At 39.0% G+C, this 13644-nt stretch overlaps 1 protein-coding gene across 5 annotated transcripts in view; it reads right to left on the minus strand.

Moving 5' to 3' along the window:
- The window catches only part of LOC150090769 (E3 ubiquitin-protein ligase HECW2-like), a 518151-nt gene that overhangs the window by 24254 nt on the left and 480253 nt on the right, over nt 1-13644 (minus strand). For all 5 annotated transcript variants that reach the window (XM_090372567.1, XM_090372548.1, XM_090372558.1 and 2 more), the window contains one exon: nt 45-324. In XM_090372567.1, the coding sequence (XP_090228693.1) occupies nt 45-324 (280 nt within the window). The remainder of the gene's footprint in view (nt 1-44; nt 325-13644) is intronic.

Genomic DNA, 13644 nt, shown 5'->3' on the forward strand with positions numbered 1-13644 from the left:
TATGATATAAGTACAGTTTCATACAATAATACAGAAAAAATTACCTCATAAAATCCTTTGACTAATGATTCTGTTTGTTCAGCCACACCTCTCTCTAAACGCCATTTTACCATTCTTTCAATATATTCTTTTTTGTTGCGTTCAATAACAGAGATGTTACGTCCTCCAATTTTAAGCTCTTTTTCAACAATCTGTCCAGCTACTTCTTCTGTGACAGAAAAAGTTAAGTCTAGGCCCATATCAGATATATCATTTTCTTTTAACCATGATAGTGACTGATGGAATTCTGCATCTAAGTATTCCAGATCACTCAATGAGCATGGCCTTCAAAAGGAAACATTATTTTATAAAAACAAAAGAAAACAATTATATATTTAAATATAAAAAAAATGTTACTTTGCTAATAATTTTTGCCAAGTTTAGGCAGTGGCCCAACATAGAGCTTAACCACCATCGTACTGAAGTTATAAATGTTCACTTTTTAATAATTTAATCTTGCTGTGCGACTGAGTGAATATTATGTATTCAGCATGAGGTTAAATTACAGAGAAGGTACTAATTCTATAAGTGAAATCATCTAGATGTCCAAGAGATACTATTAGTTCAGAGTAATTTGAAGTCTCAAATGTCCCTATCAGTAAAACTCACTAGAATTCTTTACAAAGAGGTTGGTCTTAATAATATCACTCATATTTTTATATATAACCACTAATGTGAACATTATACATTTGGTATGAGGATAATTACAGACAGTATTAATTTTGTATGATTAACTGTGCAGATGGACAAAGGTACCATTAGTTCCAAGTAATTCAAGAGTCAAATGTTCTTTATCAGTAACCCTCCTGGAAGATGGCTAGTTCAATTGTTTCCCAAGAGGTGACCTTATGATATCAATATTTTTTTATATAAACAATGGTTCACCAGAAAATATTTATTTTACATATAAGCTCATAGCAATGTTTATTTAACCCAGTGAAAGAGAAGAACAAATGCAAAACTCTACATGTAAACTTTAAAAGTTCAATTCCAGAGAACATGAAAATACACTTATAGCTATATAGAGAAACTTTCAAAATGCAGAAATAGCATTTCAATAGCTATTGGCAAAGCTACTCTATGATCATCTTTACCATCACTTAGTTAGATGACACTATAACATACAGTATAACACTATAACATACAGATGCATTCGTGGGTTTCCATATATAAAGTGAAAGCACATTGAGTGAGTACTGAAATTATATGCTAAAAGGGGGTTGGGTTCCATGCTAAAGCCTAAATACTTTTTTCCCCCTGCCAATTAAGTCCCAAAAGTATTATATAAAGTATTAAAAATATTAATTAGCATAAGCAGTTCATAAAATAGTTTAAAACACAAAGAACAACATTATTAATGTTTAATCTTAAAAATTCAATTTTACTTCATAAACTTTGGTCATCATTCAAACCATTAAGTTTGTAATGAGGCAAGAAGATAAATTATTATTGAAGGAATTTTGAAGAAGACAGAGGGTCAATAGTCAGGACTCTAATGATCATCCGGGTTCCCATGATTGGAAGATACATGAATTAGAGAAGATTTTATGCCAAATTCAACAGGTTTAAAGTTGTTAGCCAAATCAGTTTCAGTCTCACGTTTTGTACAGGCCTTTTGAAGAATTGAGCTAGGTGAGCTTGGATAGATTATGTCAGAGAATTTTAAAGTCCAGAGTAGCATGAAAACTCTCCTTTTATAGCTTTTACAACTGAAAAGCAGCATTCAACATTGACATCACATTCTTCCATGAAATTTAAAACCTTCTCGTCAATTAATTTCTTCTAGGTTCCATTTTCCTTATGCAAGGACTTCAACTCAAGCAGGTCTACAGCAGAGTTTGTTAGAATGAGAGGCCAACTGTTTCCCAGCAACATCAGTCTTCAGAAGTACCCATTTAGACAACCAAAAATTTTCTTATGGATTCTTTTCAACCACTGTAGTTCGCTCTTAAATCAATCAAAAGCTCTCTATCAAATCAAATCATTCAAATTAATCAAAGCCTATGATAGATATAAGCTGGTCTGTGAGAAATCTTTGGGAAAGGATGCAAAGAAAAAAAGAGCAAAAAATTCTTTACTTATGTAAACTCTAGAAGGAAGGGGATGAATTAGATTGGCCCACTTCATATCGATGGTTCAACTGTTGATGATCCTGCTCAGGTAGCTAACAAAAGGTAGCTACATTCACATATGAGGAGTTATTCAGGGAGGAGAATGCCAAAGGTGTATTAAACTCTGGCAGTAAGCTAGATAATCTTGTAATAACTGAGAGTAAAGTGGAGGAAATTGTTGAAGATAAACATAAGAAAGGCAACTGCGGTGGATGGAATCTATCCAGTTATATTAAAGGAAGTAAGCAAACCCTTAGCCATAATTATGAGAGCTTCCTTGGACTCAGGGGAGGTATCCATGGACTGGAAATTGCAAATGTGACCCCTATCCACAAAGGAGGATCAAAGGGATCCAGGGAAATTAATGGAGACACTAGTTGAAGAAGCATTGCAAGATCATCTAGACAACACTTCAGTTATAGCTCAGACACAGCAAGGTTTTGTTAAGGAAAAGTCTTGTCTGAACAATTTGATTAGATACTATGATGTAGTCACAAAGGAACTGGATGCAAAGAATAATTTTGATCTTAGAAAGGCTTTTGATACTGTTGCACATGGAAGACTGCTGCACAAATTGGAGCAGTGTGGCAATGGAGGCAAATTGCTGCTATGGATAAAGGGATGGTTGAGAGGGAGAAGACAGAGTGGTGTCCATTGATCAATGGACACTGCTCTTCATGGACTAATGTTATTAGTGGAGTCCTCCAGGGTTCAGTGTTGGTCCATTGTTGTTTTCTGTATTCATTAATGATATTGATGATGGTAAATCAGGCTTAATGTCCAAGTTTGCAGATGATACGAAGGTTGGCAGGGTTGTTAATGACACTAATGACAGTACGCTGCTGCAACAGGATCTAGAAAAGTTGAGCAGATGGGCTGAGAGGTGGCAACTGAAGTTTAACATTGACAAATGTAAAGTAATGCATATGAGAAGCAGTAACCCCAGAGTAACGTATCAACTGTGTGGTACTACACTGACAGTGGTAGAGAGTGAAAAGGACCTGGGAGTAATTGTGCAGGCTGATATGAAGTTTTCTGAGCAGTGCAGATGGTCTGCAAGAGTAGCTCATGGTGTATTGTCAATCATATACAGGAATTTTTCTAGCAGGGATAAGGAGGTATAAGGCAAGGGTTAAGCCATACCTTGAGTACTGTATACAGGTCTGGAGGCCTCATTTTAAGAAGGATGTAGAGCTGTTGGAATGAGTACAGAGAAGGGCAACAAGATTAGTGAATGGAACAAAGGGTTTCTCTTACAAAGAAAGGCTTAAGTTTTGCAAATTACAGAGTCTGGAGACTTGGCACCTGCAAGGTGATCTGACTGAGGTGTATAAAGCCTTGAATGGTTTGAGCATGCTCAATGATGATGGGATTCTTCCTCTTGCTGAGAATAATCGCCTGAGAGGGCATAGATTCAAATTGAGGAAGGACAGTTGTAGGATAGATGTGCAGAAGTTTGCCTTTAGCCAGCGGGTGGTTGATTGCTGGAACAAACTTCCATCTGTAGTTGTAGAAGTTGATAGCTTAAACAGATTGAAGGCAGAACTAGACAAACAACTGGAGCGAGTGGATGGGTGAAATGAGAAGGGGATGTGTGTATTTTTTTTGGCTGATGCTATATAAGCTTGCTTTCTTGCATCATGTGCCTTGCTAATGCTAATATGTGGTATCAGTTTGAGAACCCCTGCTTTAATAAAGAGAATGATAAAATTTAACATTTGGAATAACCCAACCTTTTTGTTTCACTTTATTTCTAAGAGCTTTCGGATCATCAAAATGATAAATAAGAATAGACTTAAGCTAAAAATTCCCTTCATAATTTTTTCCCACCTCTTCTCCCAGCAAAAAGGGCTGACATTTAAAGCAACTAATCATAGGCTTAAAACTACTTGAAAATTAATGACCTACTTGAAAAGTAATGCCCAGATTTGCATTCTTTTCTAGAATAAACCAGTTCCATCCACATTTAATGTGGATGTGAGTGGTTTATTCTGGGAAAAGAAGTGCATCCAGTTGACATAGATGAACAGTGCCATGTTGAGCGAGTTTGGTGCGACTTAAGCACTGGTAAAGCAAAATGAGGGTAGGGTATGTGTGGTATGGGTGTTTAATGGCGCACAAGCTGCTGTGGCTATAATTGCGCCTATTCATAGGAATGTTGAAAAAAAAATAAAAATAAATAAATAATTAATGTGAAGACAGTTCAATCTCATTTCATGTCAGAAACTAATCATAGTCGTTCATACATTCCTATTTGTTTCAAATAACAGAAAAGTTCATTAATATTGACATTTTCACCAATGATATCATTTAATGTACGTCTACAGAAAGGAGTACAATGTCTACAGAAAGGATAGACTGGATAGGAAGGGAGGAGGGGTTATGCTACTAGTTAAGAAATACACAAAATCCAAGGAAGTGAAGCCAGTGGACATCGCAGGACAGTGCAGTGTCGAGTCAGTTTGATGTGACATAAGCATTAGGAGATCAAAATTGAGAGTAGGAGTGTGCTATAGGCCTAATGACTCTGATGAGTAAAATAAGAAACTGTACAGGGAAATAGAGTGGGCCAGTAAATTAGAGAGTCTTATAATGGGAGATTTTAATTTCCCAGATATTGACTGGAGTTTGGGGGCTGGTCACTCACACTAGCAAGGCTTTTGTGGATTTATTGGATGATTGTTTTCTACATCAGCATGTTCGGGAGGCAACTAGAGGGAGGAATACTCTTGATTTGATTATCAGCAGTGACTCTTCATGCATTAAGAATCTGCAGATAAATGAACCACTAGGTGGCAGTGATCACAGTGTGCTGAAGTGGGATTTACTCAAAGAAGTAACTACCATTAGGGGTAAAGGGAAGGGTTATTGCTTTCGTAAAGGCGACTACGATGGACTGAGACAGTATTTAAATTCTATACAGTGGGACCAACTGATGATGTTACCAACAGCAAATGCAAAATGGGAAGCATTCAAAGAACTTATCTTGGAAGCTACTAGGCTTTACATACCAACCAAGAAATATTGTTCAAGGTTTAGGCCTAAATGGATGTCAGATGAACTGATGAGGCATATGGAAGAGAAGAAACATGCATGGGATACATACAAATTAACACATGACACAGAAGCCTATGATAGATACAAGTTGATCTGTAACCAAGTTACGGAGGTTAGGCAGGCGAAGGCAGAGTACGAGAAATCTTTGGCAAGGGATGCAAAGAAAAACAGCAAAGAGTTCTTTACTTATGTAAACTCTAGAAGGAAGGGGATGAATCAGATTGGTCCACTTGATATCGATGGGTCAACTGTTGATGATCCTGCTCAGGTAGCTAACAAACTAAATGAATATTTTGCATCGACATTCACACATGAGGAGTTATTTAGCGAGGGGAAAGCCAGAGGTGTATTCAACTCTAGCAGTAAGCTAGAGAATCTTGTAATAACTGAGAGTAAAGTGGAGGAGAAACTGTTGAAGATAAACACAAGAAAGGCACCTGGGGTGGATGGGATCTATCCAGTTATATTAAAGGAGGCAGCAGAGGAAGTAAGTAAACCCTTAGCCATAATTATGAGAGCTTCCTTGGACTCAGGGGAGGTACCCGCAGACTGGAAATGTGCAAATGTGACCCCAATTCACAAAGGAGGATCAAAGGCTGACACAAGCAATTATAGACCTGTGAGTTTAACTTCTGTTCCAGGAAAATTAATGGAGGCACTAGTTAAAGAGGCACTGCAGGATCATTTAGACAAGACTTCAGTTATAGCTCGGACACAGCATGGTTTTGTTAAGGGGAAGTCTTGCCTGACCAATTTGATTGGATACTGTGATGCAGTCACAAAGGAAGTGGATGCAGGGAATAACTTTGATATTATATACTTGGATCTTAGAAAGGCTTTTGATACTGTTGCACATGGAAGACTGCTGCACAAATTGGAGCAGTGTGACATTGGAGGCAAATTGCTGCTGGGGATAAAGGGGTAGGGGTGGCTGAGGGGGAGAAGACAGAGAGTGGTAATCAATGGACACAACTTCTATTAGAATAAGTAGCGACCTGGAGCGAGGGGTGTTGGGGGTTTCAGGGATGGATGGCAGTCATCGTGAAACAGGTGGGTATATGGGATGTGTTAGAGTAATTAAGAATAAGAATAGGTGCATGTATACTTGCATGTATACCAATGCTAGAAGTATAGTAAATAAATTTGATGAATTTGAAGTGTTGGTCAAGATATCAAAGGCAGATATTGTTGGGATATCAGAGACATGGTGTCACACAGATATAAGGAATGCCGAACTGGAATTTGGGGAGTACAATGTGTACAGAAAGGATAGACAGGATAGGAAGGGAGGAGGTGTTATGCTGTTAATAAAGAAAAACATAAAATCAAAAGAAGTGCATCCAGTTGATATAGATGAACAGTGCACTGTTGAGTCAGTTTGGTGTGACATAAGCACTGCGAAAGGAAAAATAAGAGTAGGAGTGTGTTATAGGCCTAATGACTTGAATGAGTACAATGAACAATTGTACAGAGAAATAGAGTGGGCTAGTAAATCGGAATGTCTTATAATGGGGGATTTTAACTTCCCAGATATTGACTGGAACTTGTGGGTTGGGCACTCACACACTAGTCAGACTTTTGTGGATTTATTGGATGATTGTTTTCTGCAGCAGCATGTTCGAGAGGCAACCAGAGAAAGTAATACTCTTGATCTGGTTATCAGCAGTGATCATTCATGTATTAGGAATTTGCAGATAAAAGAACCACTAAGTGGCAGTGATCACATTGTACTGACGTGGGATTTACTTAAAGATTTAACTACTATCAGGGGTAAAGGAAAGGGTTTTTGCTTCTGTAAAGGCGAGTACAGTGGTCTCCGACAGTTTTTAAATTCTGTACAGTGGGATCAACTGACGATGTTATCAACAGTAAATTCTAAGTGGGAAGCATTCAAGGAATTAATCGTGGAAGCTACTAAAAGGTTCATACCTATTAAGAAATAATGTTCAAGGTTTAGGCCTAAATGGTTGTCAAATGAACTAATGAGACTCGTAACAGAGAAGAAAAATGCATGGGATGCATATAAATTATCAAGCGACTCAGAAGCATATGGCAGATATAAGTTAATCTGTAATCAGGTCACAAAGGAAGTTCGGCAGGCGAAGGCAGATTACGAGAAATCCTTGGCAAAAGATGCTAAGAAAAACAGCAAGGATTTCTTTACTTATATAAACTCTAAAAGGAAGGGGATGAATCTGATCGGGCCACTTGACATCGATGGTTCGACTGTTGATGATCCTGCTCAGATAGCAAACAAACTGAATGAGTATTTTGCATCTACATTCACACGTGAGGAATTATCAAGGTTTGAAAATGGCAGAAGGTTATCAAATTGTAGCAAGATACTTAATAATTTTGTAATAACCGAGAGCAAAGTGGAAGAGAAATTGTTGAAGTTAAACGTAAGAAAAGCACCTGGGGTGGATGGGATCTATCCAGTTATATTAAAGGAGACGGCAAAGCAACTAAGCAAACCCTTAGCCATAATTATGAGAGCATCCTTGGACTCAGGAAAGGTTCCCACGGACTGGAGATGTGCAAATGTATCCCCAATTCACAAAGGGGGGATCGAAGGGTGACACGAGTAATTACAGACCAGTTAGTTTAACTTCTGTTCCGAATAAAATAATGGAGTCGCTAGTTAAGGATGCATTGCAGGATCATCTAGAAAAGACTGCAGCAATAATTCAGACAGCATGGGTTTGTTAAGGGAAAGTATTGTCTGACAAATTTGATAGGATATTATGATGTGGTTACAAAGGAACTGGATGCGAAAAATAATTTTGATATCATATATTTGGATTTCAGGAAAGCTTTTGACACTGTTGCGCATGGAAGACTATTGTACAAATTGGAGCAGAATGGTATTAAGGGTAAGTTGCTACAATGGATAAAAGGATGGTTAAGTGCTAGAAGACAGAGGGTGGTAATCAATGGGTGCTGCTCTTCTTGAACTAATGTTATTAGTGGAGTCCCACAGGGTTCGGTGTTAGGTCCACTGTTGTTTTGTATATTTATCAATGATATTGATGAAGGTATATCAGGCTTAATGTCGAAGTTTGCAGATGATACAAAGGTTGGCAGGGTTGTTGACAAATGCAAAGTACTACATATGGGTAGAAGTAACCCCAGAGAAACGTACCAACTGTGTGGTACTACACTTAAGGTGGTAGAAAATGAAAAAGACCTGGGAGTAATTGTGCAGGCAGATATGAAGTTTTCTGAGCAATGCAGACAGGCTGCCAGGGCAGGTCACGGGGTTTTGTCAATGATATATAGGTATAGGAATTTTGCTAGCAGGGAAAAGGAGGTGATTATCCCTCTGTATAAGGCAATGGTCAGGCCACGCCTTGAGTACTGCGTACAGGTCTGGAGGCCTCATTTTAGGAAGGATGTAGATTTACTTGAGCGTGTACAGAGAAGGGCAACAAGATTGGTGAGGGGATTGAAGGGATCCTCTTACCAAGGGAGGCTTAAGTTCTGCAAATTGCAGTGGCTGGTGACTAGGCACCTGCGCGGTGATCTGATTGAGGTATATAAGGCCTTGAATGGGTTGAGCTTGCTGAATTCTGATGGGATCCTTCCACTTGTTCAGATTACGAATCTAAGGGGGCATAAATTCAAATTAAGAAAAGACAGATGTAGAATAGATGTGCGGAAATTTTCCTTTAGCCAGCGGGTGGTTAATTGCTGGAACAAACTTCCATCTGTCATTGTTGAAGTTGATAGGTTGAATAAATTTAAAGAGGAACTGGACAGGCATTTGGAGGGAATGGTGTGATTTTTTTTTTTTTGGCTGATGCTGCATAAGCTCATACATTTGCTTTCTTGCATCACATGCCACTACTACTACTACTACACTGCTCATCGTGGACTAATGTTATTAGTAGAGTCCCTCAGGGCTCAGTGTTGGGTCCATTATTGTTTTCTGTATTCATAAATGATATTGATGATGGTATATCAAGCTTAATGTCGAAGTTTGCAGACGATACAAAGGTAGGCAGGGTTGTCAAGGACGCAACTGACACTATGCTGCTGCAACAGGATCTGGAAAGGTTGAGCAGATGGGCTGAGAGGTGGCAAATGAAATTTAACATTGACAAATGTAAAGTACTACACATGGGAAACAGCAACCCCAGAGCAATGTATCAACTCTGTGGTACTACACTGACAGTGGTAGAGAATGAAAGGGACCTGGGGGTGGTTGTGCAGGCAGATATGAAGTTCTCTGAGCAGTGCAGACGGGCTGCAAGAGTAGCTCATGGTGTATTGTCAATGATATATAGGAATTTTTCTAGCAGGGATAAGGAAGTGATTATTCCTTTGTATAAGGCAGTGGTCAGGCCACACTTTGAGGCCTCCAGACCTGTATACAGGTCTGGAGGCCTCATTTCAAGAAGGATGTAGAGCTGCTGGAACGAGTACAGAGAAGTGCAACAAGATTAGTGAATGGAACAAAGGGTTGCTCTTATGTAGAAAGGCTTAAGTTTTGCAAATTACAGTGTCTGGAGACTAGGCACCAGCGAGGTGATCTGATAGAGGTGTATAAAGCATTGAATGGTTTGAGCATGCTCAATGCTGATGGGAATCTTCCTCTCGCTCAGAATAATCAGCTGAGAGGGCATAAATTCAAATTGAGGAAGGACAGATGTAGGATAGACGTGCGGAAATTTGCCTTTAGCCAGTGAGTGGTTGGTTGGTGGAACAGACTTCCATCCCTTGTTGTGGAAGTTGATAGCCTAAATAAGTTTAAGGCTCAGCTGGACAGGTATTTTGAACGAACAGAGGTGTGAAGTGGAAGTGGTTTTTTTTTTTTTTTTTTGGCTGATGCTGCTTAAGCTTGCTTTCTTGTATCAAATGCCTCTTCTAATGCTAATGTTATCCATTCTTGGAGATTAGACAGAGAATGAAATACTGAAGTTTGATGTTGTCGATAATGTGGACAATCAATCAAAATATGTTTGACTGTTAGATGCTCAGAGCACTGTGAACAATGAGGAGGATCATCGGCTGTGAGTAGAGGGAGGTGAGTTAGATGAGTATGTCCTATTCTAATCCGTGAGTATACCACTTCTCGTCGAAATGTCTGAGTGCCAAAATTTTGGGTCTGTTTCATCTGCAAAAGTTTGTTATTTGTTTGTTTATGCCATAGCTCTGTCCATTATGCATGGTATGCTGTTTGAATTATAATATTATAATCAGAAACTGGAATAAAGAAAGAGGCTAAGTCTAAAGTTGATTTTTAGCAGAAATATCAGCCAGCTCGTTCCCTTTAATGCCTGAATGTGCTGGAATCCAGCAAAAGTTCACTTGTTGCTGACGATCTTCAATTTTCAACAGCAAATTCCTAATTTGATTTAAAACAGGGTGATCCTTATGAGAGAGATTGTGTATTACTCTAATTGAGCTGAGAGAGTCGGTGTAAACTAAATATTTTGCAGATGGGTGGAGTCAAATTTTCTAGAGCTAACTGAATTGCATATAATTCCGCTGAAAAGCTGCTGTACTCAGGTGGAAGAGAAGCTGATATGATAGCAGAGGGGGAAACACTGCTGCTGCTCCAACAGTTGAGTTAGATTTGGAACCATCAGTATATATCGGTAAGAAGTCAAAATAGTTTTGAATATGGCTAGCATGGAGTTGTTGCATATTCAGAGCGGTAGACGATTCTTTCCCCATTGGAGAAAATAATTATCGCAGGTCAGTTGAGGAAAGGGAATCCATGGTGGGTGAGAATAATTCTTTCTCTGCTGCCTACTGTGGAGAGGAACATTCCAATTTTGTGCTATTTCAAGGAGCCATAGGCCTGCTGGTCGTATTTTATTTGGTTTATTTCTATAGAGATTGTGAAATGGTGGATTAAAGAGATATGGTTGAATGCGGTGCGGAGAACAGTTTTGTATTCTGACTGCATATTTAAGTAGTAACATTTTTCTGCAGAGGTACAGAGGGGTCTCATGGGCTTCAATATATATAGACTATAGGTTGGAGATGTCCTATAAGCAACAAGAGCAATCCTCAGTGCATTGTGTTATACAGGATCGAGCCAGTGCAATACACCCTTTCGGGCAGAATCATAAACTGGGGCGCCGTAATCCAAAAGAGATCTAATCAGTGCTCTATACAAGAGCAGCAAAGTTGTACGATCTACTCCCCAAGACTGGGCAGATAGAGCTCTTAGCATTTTCAGCTTTTTCAGACAGGTAGTACGTATTACTTTAATGTGCTCAAAGAAGTTTAACTTGCTGTCCAGTATCGATCCCAAGAATCTAATATTGTTGGCAATCGGGATGGTGGAATTTGATATCCAAAGTTCAGGGTCTATATGTAATTTATGTTGATTGCAAAAGTGGATCGCAACTATTTTCTGATGGGAAAGCCGATATCCATTGAACTCGGCCCATTTTTGAATTTTATTGAGGGACATTTGCAATTGCCGTTCAATAGATCTCATGCTCTGAGAATGGCAAGAAATGGAGAGATCGTCAGCATAAAGATAGGCTTCTACAGTATTTGGAAGTTCTTTTGAAATGGAATCAATTCTAAGGGCAAATAGGGTTGCGCTCAATACCGACCCCTGTGGTACTCCTCCTTCCTGCAAGAATGTAGAAGAAAAGGAGTTTTGGTATTGAACCTGGAAAGAGCGGCTCTGGAGGAAGTTCCTAATAAATATAGGCAGGTTGCCTCATAGACCAAGATTATGTAGGTCACTGAGAATGCCATACCGCCAGGTAGTATCAAATGCCTTTTCTATATCAATGGAGACAATGACAAGGTGTTCGTTTTTCACAAAGGCATTGCGAATTTCAGATTCAGCCTTGATCATCAGATCTAGAGAGGACCTATTTTTGCGAAAGCCATGTTGACAATTACTCAGTAGCTGTTGAGTTTCAATGATCTAGGTGAGTCAACTGTGGTTCATTTTTTCAAGAATTTTACCAAGGCAACTTGACAGAGAGATTGGCCTGTAACTATTAGGACTGGAAGGATCTTTTCCAGGTTTCAAAAGGGCCAAAACTGCAGCACGGTGCCAAGAGGTTGGATAAATATTTTCCAGGAAGATCCGGTTAAAGAAGACTAGCAGCATTTGTAAGTTTTGCTCATCAAGATGCTGCAGCATGACATAATATATGCTGCACTGTTTCGTGTTGTTCTGATGGCTTGTAAAAGTTCACAATATTCAAGAGGCTTATACGGAAGTGATAGTGAGGTTCTAAAGTTGATGGGCCTCTGTTCGGTGGTGGTCTTAATTTTTTGGAATTTCAGAGTGTAGTTTGATGCAGCTGAGACTTTGGCAAAGGTTTTACCTAAAGCATTCACTATATCTAGAGGACCAGAAAGTTCTTGTCCATTGTATGAAAGAATTGGGGTAGGGATGATTGGAAACTTCCCAGAAAGCTGTCTAATTTTCTTCCATATTAATCTGGAGTCAGTATTTCTGTTGATAGTACATGCAAACCAAGTTCAAGAATCTTTCTTGGCTTGCTTGTGAATCAACCACGCTTTTGCCCTTAGCTTCTTGTAGCTAATTAAATTAGCTGTCGTTGGAAATCGACAGAATAAATTGAATGCTTTATTTTTTTCCTTCTTTGCTTTCGTGCACTCTTCGTTCCACCAGTAGTTGAAGTGCTGTCGTGTTGGGGTTTGATAATGGAATTGAGTATTTCACTGCAACTAAAAGACGGGATGCGATATAATCAGTTACTTTATCTATAGGATGTAGCTGAATAGTTTCTTTGTCCAGAGTGATTGCTGATTGAAATTTGGCCCATTTGGCTTTAGAAAATTTCCATTTCCTGCAGGGTTGGTCTAATGGTGGTTTTGTAGTGAGCAGGTTACAGACAATTGGAAAGTGGTCACTGCCCATTGGATCATCCATAGCGGACCACTGAATGACTGGAAACAGTATCGGAGAACAAATCGAGAGGTCAATTGCAGAAGTCTGTCCAGTAGGTAACTGTATGTGGGTATGTGTACCACTATAAAGAATGGTAAGGTTTTGTTTATCTAGTAGAGTTTCAATTAGTCATCTCTGTCCATCTAATTTAGAGGATCCCCATAAATGTTGGTGGCCATTGAAATCCCCTAGCAAGCAGACTGGGGAGAGTAGCTGTATTAAAAGTTCTTCGATATCTTTATAAGAGTAGGTATTGTTTGGTGGTAGATAGACTGAGACTAGCATAAAAGCAATCTGAGTAATCAGACGCACAGCAGCGGCTTCAACTTGGGGTTGGAGAATGATTTGGCTAGCAGGGATCTTTGAGTTAATTGAAATAGCTACACCACCACGAGCAGAGTCGGATGTATTCCGATCTCTTTGATAGATTGAGTAGTTTTTTATAGAAACATAAATTTGAGCAGTTAAATAGGTTTCCTGCAGACAGAAACCTACTGGAGAGTAGCGTCTAATTAAGTACTGAATGTTGTCGATGTTGAT

This window comes from Mastigoproctus giganteus, chromosome 1, assembly GCF_048544385.1.
Source record: "Mastigoproctus giganteus isolate SK-2022 chromosome 1, ASM4854438v1, whole genome shotgun sequence".
NCBI classification, from domain to species: domain Eukaryota; kingdom Metazoa; phylum Arthropoda; class Arachnida; order Uropygi; family Thelyphonidae; genus Mastigoproctus; species Mastigoproctus giganteus.